This window comes from Dermacentor variabilis, chromosome 11 (assembly GCF_050947875.1).
Source record: "Dermacentor variabilis isolate Ectoservices chromosome 11, ASM5094787v1, whole genome shotgun sequence".
In the NCBI taxonomy this organism is placed as follows: domain Eukaryota; kingdom Metazoa; phylum Arthropoda; class Arachnida; order Ixodida; family Ixodidae; genus Dermacentor; species Dermacentor variabilis.
In genome coordinates this window covers 13,426,651-13,444,820 of record NC_134578.1, presented here as the reverse complement: position 1 = coordinate 13,444,820, position 18,170 = coordinate 13,426,651, and the positions used below count along the sequence as shown (strand labels likewise).

The 18,170-nt window shown below is 42.6% G+C and overlaps 2 protein-coding genes and 2 non-coding genes across 5 annotated transcripts; 1 reads left to right on the top strand and 3 right to left on the bottom strand.

The window, feature by feature from the left end:
• Positions 1–1,453: 1,453 nt before the first annotated feature.
• TRNAT-AGU (transfer RNA threonine (anticodon AGU)) lies at positions 1,454–1,527 on the bottom strand. Its single transcript has one exon. It is a non-coding gene; the product is annotated as a tRNA-Thr (tRNA).
• A 1,666-nt stretch (positions 1,528–3,193) lies between these two features.
• On the bottom strand, positions 3,194–3,267 carry TRNAT-AGU (transfer RNA threonine (anticodon AGU)). The gene has a single exon. It is a non-coding gene; the product is annotated as a tRNA-Thr (tRNA).
• A 1,090-nt stretch (positions 3,268–4,357) lies between these two features.
• Positions 4,358–7,750, top strand: Naa80 (N-alpha-acetyltransferase 80). Of its 2 annotated transcripts, XM_075674964.1 has the most exons (5): positions 4,358–4,574; positions 5,398–5,543; positions 6,019–6,094; positions 6,425–6,515; positions 7,452–7,750. In XM_075674964.1, the coding sequence occupies exons 1-5, from the start codon at positions 4,483–4,485 to the stop codon at positions 7,671–7,673; spliced, it is 627 nt and encodes a 208-aa protein (XP_075531079.1). In that variant the 5' UTR covers positions 4,358–4,482; the 3' UTR covers positions 7,674–7,750. The 2 variants fall into 2 exon arrangements, with proteins under 2 accessions (XP_075531079.1, XP_075531082.1); XM_075674967.1 differs by lacking the exon at positions 6,425–6,515.
• Positions 7,751–13,102: 5,352 nt separating this feature from the next.
• On the bottom strand, positions 13,103–18,055 carry LOC142564108 (putative glutathione-specific gamma-glutamylcyclotransferase 2). Its single transcript, XM_075674963.1, has 4 exons — positions 17,753–18,055; positions 17,461–17,502; positions 17,243–17,338; positions 13,103–14,558 (listed from the first exon to the last, which is right to left on the bottom strand). The coding sequence occupies exons 1-4, from the start codon at positions 17,885–17,887 to the stop codon at positions 14,190–14,192; spliced, it is 642 nt and encodes a 213-aa protein (XP_075531078.1). The 5' UTR covers positions 17,888–18,055; the 3' UTR covers positions 13,103–14,189.
• Between the last annotated feature and the right edge of the window lie 115 nt (positions 18,056–18,170).

Here is an 18,170-nt window from a genome sequence, read left to right as displayed (position 1 = left end):
CCCGCACAAACAACGCTGAAACTCCACTAGCCCCGACAGAGTTTGTTTGCTTGTCACATATACCTTAAAGCTAGCTAGTATGTGTAAATGAAAACACTGTATAGTTTCTGCGTGTATAAACACTGCTTTCACCGGAGTGCATACATATATATATATATATATATATATATATATATATATATATATATATATATATATATATATATATATATATATATATATATATATATATATATATATATATAATTGCCTCAGACTACACTGGGAACTGTGCATCGTAGTAGTTGCCTCATTATTTCTCATTTATTGTTTTTGAAGAGCATTATCTTAAAACTGACCATTGTATATATACATATATGTATATATAGCATAGGGTTTCACGCCAGACCCGAAGGTATAACATTCAAATTAAAAAGAAAAAAAAAGGAGGAACGTTATGGCATGTTTTTGCTGACGTTTCGGCCGGAGGACCGGTCGATACCCCCTAGGGAACCCCCTATGTGTGTGTGCGAGTGTATGTGTGTAATTAATCGTCGGCTTTCCTAACTAAGTGTGGACAGAGCAGCTCTCACGAAACACTTTCTTACAAAAATGAGAAGAGAGGGGTTAACCTAGGGCCCCGATTTTAATTAGTCATATCATCAGAAGCCAACAAACAAGGACGCCAAGGAAAACATAGGGGAAGTTACTTCTACTTACTAATTGAATTAAAGAAATGAAAAATTAATGGCAATGAAAGTGGATTAAAAATTAACTCGCCGCAGGTGGGGAATGATCCGACGTCTTCGCATTTAGCATCGCACGCGTAATGCGAAGACGTGGGATCGTTCCGAACTTGCGGCATTCCATGAAAAAAATATATTTTAGCGCAGAAAATGATTAATAACACATTCTTTTTTCAAAACGACAACAGAGGCGCGAACTAACAACTGAGTTTATTTTCTGGTACCGTCATATATATACACGTGCAAAATGTTATAACAGAATTATGGAACGCGGACTCTTCCTAAGATAAGTCCCCGGTAAGGTATTCCTCCGAAACTCTCTTTTCGTTAATTTCGCAGAAGGCGGTTGATTGACAGGAGAGAAAATACGACTGCTTGATTTGAGCGCCGAAACCACAGCTTCGTTATTCGTCACCGTGACGTCACGGATGTGAAAGTATGCTCTCGTACTGGAGCTATTGTGACTAAAAAAGAACCATCGAAACCTGCTGGGCCGGGCCCAGTCGAGTTTATGGTTTCTTTAGAATGCGACGTAGCCATCCCTAGCTTCTTTACTACAGTTCCGAGCAGACACTTCAAAATCCTTGACGTCACACGCCTGCTAGCTGGTGCGCCATAGCCACGCGTCGTTCGTTATCGCAGCCCTTTCTTATCTTGCCTTTTCTTTTTTTTGTGCATGTTTGTCTCAGCTTCAGTCGTTTTCAGTGTCGCTTTAAAAAGAAAGCAAAAGGCACCGGTGGGATTCGAACCCACGATCTCCTGTTTACTAGACAGGCGCTTTAACCAACTAAGCCACGGCGCCACCTGTGTCGCCGTTTTATCATTGCCCCGGAAACAACGCGTGAAGAAGGGACCGGTTCTTGAACATTCGAGCTGCTTGCACACGCACGCACAAACACACAAAAAGGGCCAAAACGAAACGAAAAATCAGCGGTGATTTAGCGGTAAGTGAGAGAAACATGCGTTTGCATTAGGTCGCCCCTCTGTGAGGTCCCAGATCCGTGATTTAGACCGCGTTCAACACATTGCAAAGTGTTCAGCAGATCTCGAGCTCACTCGACCTGTGTCCTGCCTCTTCGAGGAGTGAAATGCAGACCACGTAGATTGACAGAACCGATGTAATACGTTGTTTAGCGTCGCTTAGAGAAAATCAGAGTACTATGTTTTGTATTTCGCCTAATTATACATATCTGCACAAACACCGTTATCAGATCAAAACTGTCAATCGTAAATTTGTAGACCCATTTAAATTAAAGAAATTGCCAAGCCATCTCAACACGAGCGCTATATAATTTTTCCCCAAGCACTAAAGAAAGCCCACAGAGCACGAAAAAGTGCCCCTAATGGCGTTGCATTTTTCGAGTGATTCTAATTCGAGTGATTTTAATTCAGGCTTGGAAAACACTTATATGTAGCACGTGTTGAGAAACAGAAAGGTGGGTCAGGAATCTTTACTTTTATCGAGTTGTGCATACACATGCTTGCATGCGGAATGCCTTGATCAACGGTTCAACGAGTAGAAGGGGGACCAAGCGACATTTTCTTCTTACTCACAATCATACGAAGTCTACAGATGATTGGTCGATTATCAACGTACAGTTGCCAATTAAGATAATTATTCCTCAGCCTGGAGCCAGTCTTTCCACGAGAGGACTTTTAAAAGAAACACTAAATGCGTCTAAAGTGACGACGCATTTTTTTTTTCAAAACTCTTATCGTTAATTTCGCGGCAACAGGTTGATTACTAAAAAAAATTAAGGTCAAACTTTTTATTAAAAGAAAAATCGCGCTGAAACCTCAGCACCAGTACATCAGCATGACGTCACGTGTTTCAAATGACTTTTTTTTTACAAAAGTTCTCGGAACTTGCTAACTTGCATCTGTGGCTCTTTGAGAACGCAACGTAGCACATACCCTTACTACAGTGCCCTTACCAATTAAAAAAAATGACCAGGCGCTAGCAGAAGCCGTGAAAATGCATGACGTCACGCCGAGCTAGCACGTGAACTTCTAGGCGTCGTTTGTTAATACAGCTGATATAACTTTTCTATTTAGTGTAACTCCAGGCGGAGACTTCTGTCAACCATTTATGTTACTGTTAACCTGCAGTGGGGCCAAACGTTTCGCCGAAGCTTCGGGACGCGTGATCAGCGAATGCTTTCGGAACATCCCCCCTCCCCTCGGCTTTGTTTCTAGAAAGAATGTGCAACACAGAAACAACGCGAGGACGTGAATTTGAGCATTTACGCACTGCCATTTCGGATGCACCAGCTACAAGCAGGTTTGAGGCGTAAGCGGGCAACGTGACTTGCACATGCCAACAGAAGAATGTTCGACTTTTCTCATCGCAAATGCATCCAGAGAATGGCTGTAATTTTTGAAAATGCAAATGAAGTTCGAATGCGACAAAAAAAAAAATAACACCAGGAGCGTAAGGGATTAAAGTGAGCAATAAAGGAGGTCACAAAAGGCACCGGTGGGATTCGAACCCACGATCTCCTGTTTACTAGACAGGCGCTTTAACCAACTAAGCCACGGCGCCGACGATTGCGGCTGTGCGAGAGTGGCAAGAGCATCGTGGAGAGGGCGAGTAATGTCCGAAGCAACGATTCCATTCGTTCGATTCCATTCCATTTTGATCAGCTACCCTTCACGGCCGGTCAATCCCGTAAGTAATGAGGGCGGAGCGCCGCTAGGACCACTGAGGAAGCGCGAAGAGGCGTATGCCATATTGAAAGAGAATCGTCACATTACCCTAGCCCAGTTCTTGGCGGGATATCGGCGGTAGCGAAAACGAAAACAGCAAACGCAGAGTGCGCGGCAAAGCATCCGTATCGTGTGTCCTAGAAACGGCGATTACCAGACACGCGCGGCCGCTGTACGCTTGCAGCGCGCAATTACATCATTACTTTCTTGTCTGAGTGGCGCCGCACTTTCAGCTTCTGGCCGCCGGTGTGAAAGCTGTAGAATACACGAAGGAGATCGAGCTGTCGAGCCTTGGGGGTTAGTTATTACATAGAGCGATTAACGTGTACGATATATGGTACTTTAGCATCACATTACACTCACATCAATGAAGGAAGGGTACTCCGTCCTACATGCTCACATCATGTGAGAATTTGTGAAGTTTTGGAGCTTCACTGAGTGAATTTAGAATGTTGAAGCGGCTTCGACATTTCGCAGATATCACCGCGCACAGAAAATAAAGGAGGAGCAAAATTGCTTCGCACTTCGTGAGACGCAGAAGTGTGGTAGCAAAAGGCGAAATAGGCGTCCAAGCGACTTCTGGTGGTGCTCATCGCATTGCGTTCCTTCGTGTTACGTTGTTGCGAGCGTGATGCAGGAACATGTAGGAATATTATTATTACGATATTCCTACAGCGTGGTTTAGGGAGCCTCGAGCGCTGGTATCGAGGGCGAGGCACCCTAGCGTGGTTGCGACAGCAATGCCATCTTTCGAACCATGTAGATTCAGAGCAGCTCAAACACTCACCAGTAATAATTAGCGCTAAAAATATCTTCTGAGCTGTAACTTAACATTACGTTAAACTATCTATTGAAAATAAGTAGGGTTTTTGTAATTTTTGATGAAAACTGTTTTCACGATTGAAGCCAGTGTGAATCAAGCCAAGTCCAGAACGAACGTAACCCGCGTCGTCTGTTTATGTCGCTGTTTCAGAAATCGTATTGGTTTACCGGCCGATCCGAGTTTGTCGACGCGATGTAAATTAGCTTGTGAGTTCGTTATGAAGGCACAATGGAACTTGTCGAGCTTCACAATCATCCTGAATACATAAACGCCTGTTGCAACATCTTGAACAACGAATGGAAACGCAGTCACGCAGCTCGGTACGTAGATCCCAACCTACGGTAAAAAAATCATCGGTCCTCATTGAAGTCAGTAAACTGATTGGGAGTTTCTTGCCTTGTCGGTACTGTGACAAAACACTTCATTTTTATGTTTTGTGAAAGTAAACGTTTTCTGTTAATGCAACACTGTAATGAGCGGCAGAAGTCTCGTGGCGTTGCATACCGATACCGCTACCTCCCAGCTACGCACGCACAGCCAACCGCACACATGCATATTGGGCGGCTAGCGGTCGGCATACTATGCTCATAGTATGCCGAAGGGCGGTAATACTATGCTAAAAGCTATGCTATTTAATTTCCATTAGATGCAGCTAGTTATGCCCGACAAAGCTGAATTCCGGCAACGTTGGCTGCATATAATATGGTCACAAAAGCACTAGTTTATATTTTGTGCAATTGACGCAATAGCCGATTATATATGTGCACATATATTAACATAGACGCTTGTTTGAAATCGTCGCTTACTTATTTGGCAACATTTCTAATAAGCTCCGTTGCTGTTCGTCAAAGCCACATTAATATATAGCGTTCTGAAATGTCGAAGAAACTGAGCCAGCAGCAACGAGCAATTAAGCTTGAAATGTTTATCGCCAAACCGTACAGTTTCGTTTTGCAAGAATGGCTTTATGTTCACTTAGCACCAAATTATTCGAAAAATAGTCCATCAGGAGTTCTCGGGTAGTGTCGCCAAGCAATGTTCAAATTCAGGCCCACTTAAACAATGTAAATAAGTCGCATCTCTAGTAGGTTAAACTGTAAAGAAAACTAAGGGCCATAAAATGCTGTGATTGTCTTTATGCAGGTACCACAGCCTCAGCAAGTCCAGCAGCAATTTACCCGTCTCGCTGGCGTTGGTCAGATGCCAGCAAGGCTTGGATGGCGAAGTGGTTGGCCATGCCAAGCTCTGCCGTGTGCTTCACGATGATAAAGCGTGCTTTGTCGAGTCTGGTGAGTGTTTTGTTGCTCAACGCACTGATGATAGCAAATCGGGTGCCACAGAATACATATACAAGCCTCATGCTGCACAGAAATGTCACATGCGTGTAACTCACAGTAAACACTCATTATAGCTCTATTCATCTATTTCCATTATTATTGCTTCTTTCGAGTTTTGCCATTTCAAGTGTCAGGTGATGTCTCACAGAAGAAACAGAAGAAAAAAGCCTCTTGCTACTCGGCAATGTCATATATACCTTATACATTGCTCAAATTACACTGAACACTATAAAAAATCACTTTATTCAAATTATCACGGTGTTAAAATTTTTTCATTGCAAGTGGCATGTGTCTTAGACCTTTATTTATTCTCCTAGAAGAAACAAAGAGTGCATGATCTGCTGGCTAAAACATATCAACCCAAGCTGCAGCTTTAGAACATCTTATGTTATAGTAATGACATTTAGTAATGAATCTTTCTCTTCAGTTATAGTTATCCCTGAGGAGAGAGGAAAAGGTTTCGGAAAGCTAGTCATGAAGCTGACTGAAGAGTATGCTCGCAAGTAAGTACTTCAGCTTTCACATGTGCTGGTTACTGATTACCCATCATGGTTACTAATTACCCGTCATGGCTATGGTGTTCTGCTGCTGGGCACAAGGTCAAGGTTTCGATTCCTGGCCACAGCGACTGCATTTGAATGGAGATAAAATGCAAAACACTCGCATTATTTTATTAAAGTGGAAGTAAAATAATTCAAGTGATCAAAATTGATCTGTAGTACTTCACTACAGCGTCTCTCATCGCCGCAGAGTTGCTTTGGGATATTAAAGCCCGTAAAACAATCAATCAGTCACTCAATCTGGGTACTGATTGTCTTGCACTTCTCTTTAAGGAAAGGCTTTACAAGGTGCTACCTGTCCACACACGACAAGGAACAGTTCTACGCGGCCATTGGATACACAATCTGCGCTCCTGTTTGTGGGGTGAGGCTTTTTAGACATCTAGCCTGTTACGTTTTGCAGCTGTTGTGTGACAGTGGATTTGTTCTGTTGATTTTAAGAATGCCAGTTTAACAAAACTAGTTGGTGAGCTAGTTGGTTATATCTGATGGTTAATGTATTCCTATTCCTAAACAAAGTGGTGTTTCTTATTTACGTGACCATGCTTGACCCATTCTTATCTGAAGCACCGAGTCTATGTAAATTATGTAGCTAGAAGTGCTGGCTCCATTAAGTCTCTACTTAGTTTTGGCTTTTGTCTTTGCTTTCTTGCGTCAGATGTCCCTTGTAAAGCATCACTATTCTTACGGGCATCATATGACCAGAAAGAGTTGATGCAATTCCAGTGTTGTCGCAACCTGAGCTTGTAAGGACTTCTTCAGTAAAATCTAGCTGCTAATTAACAGCAATATCTAACTGCAGGTAAACAGTGAAAGAAATTAAGAGAAAATGATTACAGGAGTTGACCACTGTTTTAACTATGACGGTGCTCATGACACAGGATGACTGCTATCAATACTGTGACAGTCGCACAGCCGCTACAGTTGTGCCATATGACATGACCTAACTATGAGTATGGCACTATGTGACGGCGCTCATTATCTGCAATATATTGATCTTAGTCTGTTACTTATTACACAGATAAGCCACAATAAACGGACTACAACTTCCCCCACTCAGTTTCTCAGTTCTACCACGATAGGTTAATTGGAACCAACATATCTTCAGTTTATCGATCCTTTGTGGCCTAAACCTTGAAAGTTATCGAACCGAAGCCTTCTTCAATTCTCCTATGTGCCTTTGTTGGTTGACAGTGGGATGGAGCTGTGTGCATTGAAAATTTGTGAGTTTCATTGAAGTCTGCCAGTATGTTGAAAATAAATATGTATAAACCTTTTTCTTTTCTTTTTCACTTCTCAGATTTCAGGCACAATGGACCACATGGACAGATTTCTCAGGCTCTTCGACAGCAAACCAAGTGAATCACTTAGTGAAGACAAACTGTGCAATGATGGGCATTCACAAAAAGTTGTCTGCTCAGTGCAGGAAAACCAGCCACCACCTCCTCCGCCTCCCCCTTTCCCACCCTCATTGCCGCTGCAAATTACAACTAAGCAGGTGTGGATGACAAAACAACTCTGAAGTGCTTTAGTGGAGCAGTTGAAATTTGTTATATTAAAGGTGTCCTCAGTCAATTTTGTTACAATAAATTATTAAATTAACACAAAAATCAAGTGTGGTGTCTTTTACAAGAACGAATGTACAAGCAGATTTAAATAACACTTTGTTTGGCAAGAGTATCTGTTGTATGCTTGATGTTTGTGATCTTGGGGTTTACATAGATTCGTGGTTGGATTTTCAGCTTCACATGTCTTCTATTGTCAGCCACGCCATGAGGCACTTAGGCTTAATATCATGACGTAAAAAAGTTTTGCTACCCAAAATGTTAAAAAGCACTCTTTTGAACACTGATTAGACCACGGCTAGAATTTACATCTACTGTACTGTGATCAATTCTATTAGCACCAACCAGAGTACCTTAATCGAAGTCGTCCAATGTCAATTCCTTCGCATTTACTTGGACAAACATATTCGTCTATGCCGATGCTATGACAACGCAAGCTTGTTAAGTAAGCATTTTTTGCATGACAAAACACTTGTGGATTGTTAAAGTTCTTATGATATGTCGCACCTAGGCCGATTGATTGCTACGAGTGGCAAGCATCGCTACAGTTTTGGGTTCCATCACTGTAAATCCGAAGCTGTTCCGACGTCTTTCAACCTATGCCTACCTTGCCCCGTGACATGGCTGCAAGTGTGCAATGCCAGTTCATCTGACATCAATACTTTCAATTGAGCATCTCTGTGAAGTCGGCAGACAAAGTACTGTTAAATTAGTTTAATTTCTTACTCGAAATGATGCTCTGTGTGTTTAGTATGCTTATACCCCTTATGCACACTAGTGCATCACTGCCAGGGCCCTTCAGCTGTTGGCAGGTGCTGATATAAGCAGTAATACTTACCAACCTGAAAACTTTATAAAGTTAGCAAAAATTCCTGACACGATGAGGTGGGGGATAGCATGCATTATCCCAAAGCTTGCCTTGAGTGCACATCTTTTCTTTGTGGGATACATATACACTTTTTAACCATGTATAATGCCCAATGTAACGGGTGTTTCACTTAACTAGAACCAAACTCTATACATAAAGTGGTACATCATAGAAGGACGAGACCCACCATGGTGGTGTAGTGGCTTTGGCCTTGCGCTGCTAAACCCGAGGGTGCAGGAACAAATCCTGGCTGCGGCTGCCACACTTCAATGGGGATGAAATAGAAAAACACCCATGTACCGTGCATTCAGTGCACGTTAAAGAACCCTGGTGGTCAAAATTAATCCGTAATCCCCCGCTACGGTGTGCCTCATAATCACAGTGGTTTTGGCATGTAAAAATCCAGAATTCTAATTTGATAAAAGAATGAGACCAGGGCACACTTTCCGTAGTTGTCTTGAGTTACAATATTTTTTAGAAGTGCAGTCAGCTATTTGATTACATTTAATGATGCAAAATTTTAAATATTTGTTTTAGGAGATAAGTTTGAGCATAAAAGTTGTAGAGCATGCTTAAAAACACAGTGAAGTTATTTCCGTGACGTTATCTCTAACATAGCTTATTTTTTTCGGGCTCCGAAGAAAGCCCGTGAAATGTGAGAAAAAAATTCAAAATAAAGAAAATATGTCGCTGTGCGCTTACACATCTGTATTGTAGTGCCCTTAATTGTGTATTGAAGAACAGGGCCCGTATGCCCATCATAAAAATAAAAGGCCATCGAGAGCATTTGCATCCATGTTAAACACTGGCTTATTTTTATTTAGGGACAAGGCAGATTTAGATCCTCATAATGAAGGTGCTAACACACACTGGACTCTGTGCTAGATTGCTCTTTCATGTTTTGTGATGGGCCCGTGGTCCTTGCTTCTTCACAACACGGCTGCGAACATTGCCATCCAGACATGCAAGAGTGTAACAATGTGAATGTTTTCATATCTCACGGGCCATTTTCAGCGTCTGGAAAATAGCTATGTAAAAGGTAACGTCATGGAAACAACTTCATAGGGCCTTTTTAACCATTTGAAGCCCAAGCCTGAGCTATGCTTGTCCTACCAATTTGTATGAATATTGCCAAGAACTAGTTATACTTGACCACACCATGGTTTCCACTGCTTTAATCGCTGTGAACGACTGACGTGCATCTGCTCATTCGAACCGCCTGCTGCTGAATTTGAGTACCTGCGCATATTTCATATTAAATTTGCTTTGCTGTCATGTGTTTGGAGAATATTATTAAGGAAGTTTATGTACTGCAAGAAAAACTGGCTTTGTTAAAACACAGTTTGCTTTTCAATGTCTTCATTGAGTACAAGGAATGGAGCATATATTTAATATTTTTTTTCAATGAGCATGCTACGTGCAAACCCTCTGGGAAGTAGAGGGTTAAACACTTTTACCATCAAACTTGCGTCCTAAAATGAATGCAGTCGACTCTCGTTACAAGGGCCCCTGATAATCCGAGAAAAAACATCCATATTATCCGAAGTCCATAATATCCAATGCGCCTCACTTCCGAAACTTTCGTCGCGATGCTGAACAACTTTATTGCAAAGAGTGAGTGAACGTGCAAAGTAAAAAAAAAAAAAAAAAGAAAAGAAGTTGCACTTTCGCCCGAAAGCCGGAGCACCGATTGTGATAGCAAATTAAGCAAGTACGGCAGCAGCAGCCATCGAATTGACCTTCGTGCTTTATCTCGCTTTAATGCGAACTAAACGTTGAAAGCACAGCGCATACGAAGCTACCGGCAATGGACGCACTTTGTCCGCACCGTAGATTTCTTTCAAGACGGCGCCCGCGCCATAAGCAGCAGCGGCCAGAATAGAATCCCTCTCTTTAGCCTCCTCCCCCCCCCCCTCCTGTGCCTTGCACATAAAAGAGACCGCGCGTATCTGCCCCACCTTCCTCCCTTGCAAGTCAGTTGTCAGCCCGTGTCGAAATGGTATAAGTATGTTTTATATGCCCGATCTTTGGAAAAAAAAGTTGTCACCAATTTCGTCCACTGTAGCCGAAAGTCTGTTGTAGCTTGGTCCAGCCGTTATGAGCAAACTTTGTCGCATTAATAGGTATAACAAATTAAGGATGCAATATGGTCCGTTATATCCGAAAGCCTGACGTGGGTCCATTTTAACGAGCGCAAATTGTACACAAAATTTTGCTTAATTAAACATAACTATCAGAATTAGCTGATTGCAACCAAGAATAGTGTGAAAATCTTACGACTACAAATCATATGCTGTTGGTCTCGTTCGTCTAAGGTGCATTACTATTTAAAAAATTTAATTCCAATTAAATGAGAATGTTGTGCTACAGTTTCATGCCACAACATGCCGATCAAAGAATGGGAAACCTAACACAAAGTCCGTGGTTGCTTTCTTGATATTCTAGACAGATGTTTCAGCTCTGGATAATTCAAAAACTAATTACAAAGTAATATACTAATTAAGCTTTATCTCAAATAACATTTAATAGTTGTTTTGTACAAATGTACCCTCCACGGCCAGGAATAAAGGCTGACAAGTTCCAATTTTCATTGATGTGGTTCTGTGTTAAGGCATTACAGGGCTAACAATAAATTTCCTTTAGATGCCACACACAGACAAACTTTAGAACAGCAGTGACTGACAAGCAACAATGTTTTACAGTGAAGCTGTATATGGCTAGGGTTCCATGCATTTTTGTTTTTTGTGAACAAAAACTATCATAAACAATGGCTCATACCACCGCAACCATTCTTGCTCCCGTAAGCAAGCAAAAAATGCAATGGCTGATAGCCTCGTAAGACCGAGGCTACAAGCACTTGGCAAAGTGAAGCGAAGAGTGCTTAAATTCTTCTTAATCACGCATAGAACATACAGAACAGCATGTCAAAACTGTCATCATCAATGGCTCCTACCCCTGTAAGCAAGCAAAAAAAAGCAATAAGTCGTAGTCCCGTAAGGCTGGTGGCTACTCACTTTGCGTGCATTAGCTGCGATGACAATACTCCTGTTGTCGTTGGCGTTTTAAATGTGGATGTTTCGGTACAGAAGAGAGCAGTTTACACTGCTCTCTTCTGTGTTGCAGTTCTGAGAGCAGTTCTGTGTTGCAGACATATCCTTTGCGATGCCACACCGATCTGGCCCAACCGACCACCCAGCAACATATGTGCACCAATATGACATTATCAAAGAATGGGATTGCAGTTGCGAGCTAAATAACAACCACCAATCAAGACAATAAACGAGTTTCTACCTTTGTTCAAAATTATGCGTCACCTCCGCGTCATGTGCTAAACAGCTTTGCCGGTCAACCACCTTCACAGAGTGGAATGGCTCATGATTAGTTATGTCACATTGAGTTTTTCGGTGGTTGTGCTGATGCCAACTTGACATGCTTCAAGAACTTGCCCGAATGAACAAGCTCGAAACGCATACTACCCTACCCCGCTGTTATATGGTGCCTTGTGCCTTCACAAGAGGGCAGTGCAGATACCATTGTAATTTCCTTTTGCAAGCATATTTTGTGACCTTGAGCCGCCCAAGCTTTCAGCACCTTTAAAATTTCTGGTGAACAGTACAAAATACTTTTTTGTAAAAATTGATGACATCTGAAAAATTGTTCAGCGAACTCTAACTTAAACCTAAAAAAATATTCAGGTGAGTGTGCACATATATACATTTGAATTGGTGGCACCAATGAAATGAAGTCTTGTGATAAAAGGAATCACAAGCGCCTGCTTCGGATAACATGTGCAAGATCAAGCACGGTGAGAGAAGGTCAAGAAGGAATCGGCACAAATAAAAGCGGGAGCTTTGTCTGCATACTGCATGCAATCCTAAAAAGATTGAACAGCTTTTTCTTATGCACTGGGGATACTGGAAGCGCTAGGAATCTAATTCATGGCCCCATGCTCTGCAGAGTGCCAATGGAAATATCAGGCCAGAACAGAGAAGTGATCAAGCTGCTAGGCATTCATGTTGTAGTTCGTGCAGCGCTCGAATAATTACGTGCAGTACACAAGACATATGTTCCGATTTACAATAAAGGAATACACAGTACAGCACAAAGCCTTTTTTTTTTTACTGACTTTACCTTGGCCTTCTGCCACTACTGCACAGACAACTAGATATCTTGCAGAACACACTTTGCCAATGCCAAAGCGTGCAGACGACAGTGGTTTTTCATATTCAACAAGCAAGTCGCGCAAGTGCTGATGCAGCAGTTTTTTGCCTAGTGATATGGACTACAGTTAGCAATCTTGGTGTAAAATATCAGCATCAATAGTCCAGCAATAAACAGGGCACGTTAGAAATAAAGCTGTGATAAATACATAAGGATAAGTATACATGCTCCTGCTGTGTGCATCATAGCAGCCACTTCTGCACACACTGGAAGTTTGTGCATCCACTCAGCGACATTACAATGTCGCCAGTTTTGCTTAGTACTAAACTCCGGAAAAAGAATACTGCGCCGCAAAGAAAAGCTTGTTACTTTTCTTTTATTGCACATTTGTGGATTCCACACAGCAACTCGTGTAACAGGCACATGCATGCATGGCATCTTAAAGAACAAGGTGCAATGAAAAATTTGGTGATTCACTCTCCATTTTCATGTTTGCTGTGAAAACTTGCCACTCAATTTTTTTTTCTTTGGTTAAGAACCCAAAACTACACACAAAGCAGGCATACTGTCATCACAACAAAAACAATGCCCAACTAGGATCTTGACTACGAAAGTGGATTCCATCACATTACACTGACAGATGTGTGCACAAAAGTATATTGAACTTGAGTCCAAAACATATGGGCTGAAGCTACACTAATAAATTCAGTAGTGGTAACCAAGCCCCTGTCAGTTTTAAGTAGTTGCACAGATTTTTACCAAATTCTATTGCATACACTGAAAGGATGGATGCGGAACTATAAACCTGAAAGATGAATGCCGTTGCTATGCTCATCGCATTCCTAGCGAAATCCGAGCTTGAGCCAGTATTATGTACAGATGCATAGAGGTTCACCAATACAATGAGCAGTCTAATTCCTGTGGCACTCCTGCTGCAATTTTCTCTAAACTAATCAGTGTGCCCTTCCTGAATACCCAAATATGTAGAAAGCTTTGTAAGCAAATTCTATCACATGCACCGACGGATGCGTGTACAAAAGGATATTGAATTTTAAAGCAACCAATGTGGGCTCACACTATGCTAATTGCTTCATGAGTGGAAACCGACTCAGTGGAAGCATTAACATTTAAAGGAAAATTATTTTTAATGGCCGTTGTTATAGCAATACAAGCCACAGAGTGCACAGATCAAAGTAGTAGCACAGATTTTCATCAAAACAATTTGCTGAGCGATTTTGCGCCAGTCTTGCAGAAATTTTCTTGGAACTTTGTGGCACACTTTACTCTTCTTGAATGTGAGTACTACAGCCTTTTAGAGACAAGCACTTGTCCAACAGACCATCACAAGAGAGCTGCAAGAGTTTAGCACCAACTCAAGTCAATACTTTTGATAACAGAGTTCGCATTCTTCATGGGTGACCCCCCCCCTCAATCAACAAGGGCGTCAGGCAACCTCAGCGCGCCGGCTGTCTTCATGCTGCGCTCTTCGGCTCTCTTCGTGGCTCGTTGGCTGGTGATGGTGCGATGGCGTTTTTTTCTTTTCCGCCACTACCGTTTCGAGGTTGAGCAGGTTTTGCTCGATGTCCAACAGGTGCTGGTCCCGAACGTGTGGTGCGATGTTGCGCATGCACTCGATGAGCGAGAGGAGGTACTCGCGGTTGGAGCCGCTTGGCCCCTCGGCGTCGTGGATCTGCCGGGCAATGTCCAGTGCATTGGCAGGTCCCAGGTAGAAGGGGTTCTCCTTCTGCGCTACGTAAATGGTGAGCGAGAAGGGCTTCTCCTCGGATTTGCCGGGGTAGAACAACACCTGCACCTAAGTTGTTTCCACATGGAGTTAGCCAACGCCCGAGAGATTAACTTGCAATACTATGGCTCTAAATGACCACGCCTGTGTACGAAACCATTCTGTCGAGTCTGGCACTGAATATGCAGATAACAGGTAGTAGTAGTAGAAGGTGTACACTAATTCAATATAAAACATGTAGTGAAGCTTTGGCAAATGTATGGGCGCCTTAATCGCAAAACTAAATGCATGGCAACAGCCTGTTGTTATGACCTTCCCTCGCTAGGAAATCTTTTGCTAGATCCTTGACTGCAGGTGACATGTGACAAAGCTTTCACTACAGGCTACTCTGGGCAAACCAGCGGTGCTTTGAAACTTTGATTTTGGTGCAATTTGCTGTAAGCATCGATTGAAAAGGTTTCACATCCGAAAGTTACACCTGGGCTGTGACAAACATTGTATCGGAGAGGTCCAAAATAATGTATGGTTATCAGGGGTTTTAAATCTAATTGCACGGGAGAAAACATGGACTGCTTCTCAGACACCTTAGCAGCATTTTGGTTTGTGACAGGCAAAAGTGTGGCGTATTGCGTAGGAAGAAATTGACCAAAGACGTGTCTATGTTGCGGAAGCACGAGTACTTTTCTTCTATAGTAAATATAAGAAGACAAAGGTGCAAACAGTGTACTTGTTGTATCTGCCAAGTGAAGACAGCACAAGCTAAAACTTATTACAAGCTTTTACTCAGTTATTACGGCAAATGTACTTATTGTTTCATACAAATAAACCAGGTAACATTACAATATAGCGAAAAGAGAAAACCATGCTCTCTGATATTATTGCAGTCGTTGCAAGAAAATTAACTGCAAATTCAATGCACAGAGATAAGGCACTGCTATTCATGTACTTGTGTATTCTACGCAAGCTCATGTATGGTCAGCCGTACTGACATGTTCAAAACAAAATCCATAGTTCTTTGCAGCTGTGTTCAATAACTCCTTAATGATTCTTCTATGGAAAGATATTTAACAAAATGTTGCTTTTATTCGATTAGGGGAAGAGCTCCAACTTTATAACTTTTCTTTATATGCGAAAGCATTATATGCCCCATTACGTGAAAATGCGGCAGCGTAGTGGCGTGACCGAAAGATGGTACGAAATATGGCCAACGGCACAAAGAGTAAAAACACGTAAAAAATGCTCGGACTGACTGAATTTGGTCAATTTTGGACTGGGTGGGAATGGAACCAGGGCCTTCGGGGTGTGAGACGAGCATGCTTCCCTGACGCTACCACAGTTCTCGATGACTAAATGTGTGCCTAGTACTTGCGTCATTGCATACATGACGGCGCAGCCAAATAAAAAGCATTAATGTCTGGTTGAACAGCGCTGAGCAGTCTTCCGAGTTATGAACTCCTTGCAGGCAAGCGAGCATATTAAGACACTGGGTGCGCTTTGTTTTGGCCTTACTGTGTTGCAGTGAAAACGCAGGTGAGACCTTGCACGAACAAGGAACACGCGAAAAAAAAATATTGTTTCGCTAACCGGACTATATAATGCTTTCGCATTCCCCCACGTAAGCAGTCTTTTAAGTGTCTCTGCTGAATTTTTTTTTCGCCTTCAACGATTACTTTAAATATGTACGTGGGGGCAACGAATACCTTTATAACGAAGTGCTTCGGGTCTCTGAAATCACTCGTTGGACAGGCCATTTCGTTGTAGAGGAGAATGAGTGTGACACAGATAAATGCTGCGACCAGTCTCCAAGCCACTGCCTACGTAATCACTTAAGTGATTTAGGTATAGCAAATAAATTTTTAAACAAACTTTTTGAGTGCTAAACAAACAGGGACAAAGGAGCAATACAAGGATGAGAGCTTTCTAACAACTGGTTTTATTTTCGATGAACCACCTGCTTAAATACCCACAGATCATCTGCGCGATCCAGTCAGCACAGCACGCCAATGGCGCATATAACAACACTTGTGATAAAATGCCTCGGATCAGCGCTACTCGGTCAACATCGGAGGGCACATTTACTTACACCTTCAAAGGTGCACACAACCTGTAAAGGTCCAAGGGTTCTGAACAAGTTTACACAATTGAAATGCTGCACCGGGCATCGCAATCTCATGAAACCACAATAGCAACTTCATTAAAGAAAGCTAAAAATAAATGAAAAGGTCTGCTAGCAAAAGTACTAGAGAAACTATCAAAGCATAGTAGCAGACGAGGGTGGGGGGCATAGCACTGATCTGAGGCATTTTATCACAAGTGTTGTTATATGCGCTATTGGCGTGTTCTGTTGACTGGGTTGTGCAGATCCGTGAGTATTTAAGCAAGTGGTTCTTCGAAAATAAAACCAGTTGTTAGAAAGCGTTCGTCCCTGTGTTGCTCCTTTTCTTTGTCTCTGTTTGTTTCGCGCTCAAAAAGTTTGTTTAAAAATGAATCTGTTCCAACTAGGCTGACTCGTAGTTATGCTTTAGCAAATATATAAATATCCATGTATGCATGTATGTATGTATGTATGTATGTATGTATGTATGTATGTATGCATGCATGCATGTGTGTATGTGTGTATGTATGTATAAATGTATGTATGTATGTATGTATGTATGTATGTATGTATGTATGTATGTATGTATGTATGTATGTATGTATGTATGTATGGATGGATGGATGGATGGATGGATGGATGGACGGATGTACCTTACCCTGTCGTAGCCGTCTTTCTCGCGGAAGTCGAGGCGGCCGATGACTTCATCTCTTTCAGCCTCGGGTATTTCGTAAGCGACGCCCCAAACGCAATCCTGTAAACAAGGTCGAAAAGAGGAGACGCGGCATTTATAACTCGCGCGGTCTCGCAAACGCTCCAACGGGAGGTAACCTCCCAAGAATAGGCGTGAAAAGAAAGAAAAAGCGCGTTGCTTACGTTTGGGTCCGACGACGGTACCAAGGTCACCACACGTCCCGGCTGCAATCGGACGCACGATAATTGAAATGACCAGAAGTTAATTAAACGGCGACGTCGCATAGTGCAAAGGCGCACGTACATACCACGCTCGAAAGCCATGCATGCCAAAGCGAAACCACGCAGACTGGTTTCAAGCGTGAGCTATGTTACGCAACACTGCGTCGAACTGTCAGTTTAAACCAAAATTTCAAGCTTTACGTTTAGTCGGCGGAGGCGCATTAGGCTCACGGGGAACCGTAACTCAGCTTACTTTGCCGGGGACTCCACGGTGGTCTTCGCTGGCCTGCCAAAACCGACGCACGTATCCCTTGACATAACCGACAAGCTTGCGGTTGTATAGGAAATCCGCTTTCCACATAAGCGAGCCATACCCGAAGACCCACATACTTAACAGGTTCGAAAAGATTTAAACTACCTGGCTACCGTTTAACTAGCTCACTCGACGACAATCATCGGTGGTTTTCGCCACCTGCGAAGGTCACGAAAACAGCTGTGCACTCGCGAAAACCACCGGAAAAGCAGCAAAAGACGTCGGTCGCTGGCGCGCACCACGCGCCCGATGACGACACAAGGCACGTGCCTTACGCAGGCCAATGGCGATCCATGAAGCAGGTATATATAGATTATAGAGCTGCAATGTAACATGCCTCGAAGGCACCTGCATAAAC

Excerpts from the sequence above, each read along its gene's own strand:
- Naa80 (XM_075674964.1), top strand. The coding sequence starts at position 4,483 with ATGGAACTTGTCGAGCTTCACAATCATCCTGAATACATAAACGCCTGT. Across the intron at positions 5,544-6,018 it reads AGCGTGCTTTGTCGAGTCTG|TTATAGTTATCCCTGAGGAG; the intron begins GTGAGTGTTTTG and ends CTTTCTCTTCAG. Across the intron at positions 6,095-6,424 it reads ACTGAAGAGTATGCTCGCAA|GAAAGGCTTTACAAGGTGCT; the intron begins GTAAGTACTTCA and ends CTTCTCTTTAAG.
- LOC142564108 (XM_075674963.1), bottom strand. The coding sequence starts at position 17,887 with ATGTGGGTCTTCGGGTATGGCTCGCTTATGTGGAAAGCGGATTTCCTA. Across the intron at positions 17,503-17,752 it reads ACCGTGGAGTCCCCGGCAAA|CCGGGACGTGTGGTGACCTT; the intron begins GTAAGCTGAGTT and ends GTCCGATTGCAG. Across the intron at positions 17,339-17,460 it reads TACCGTCGTCGGACCCAAAC|GATTGCGTTTGGGGCGTCGC; the intron begins GTAAGCAACGCG and ends CCTTGTTTACAG.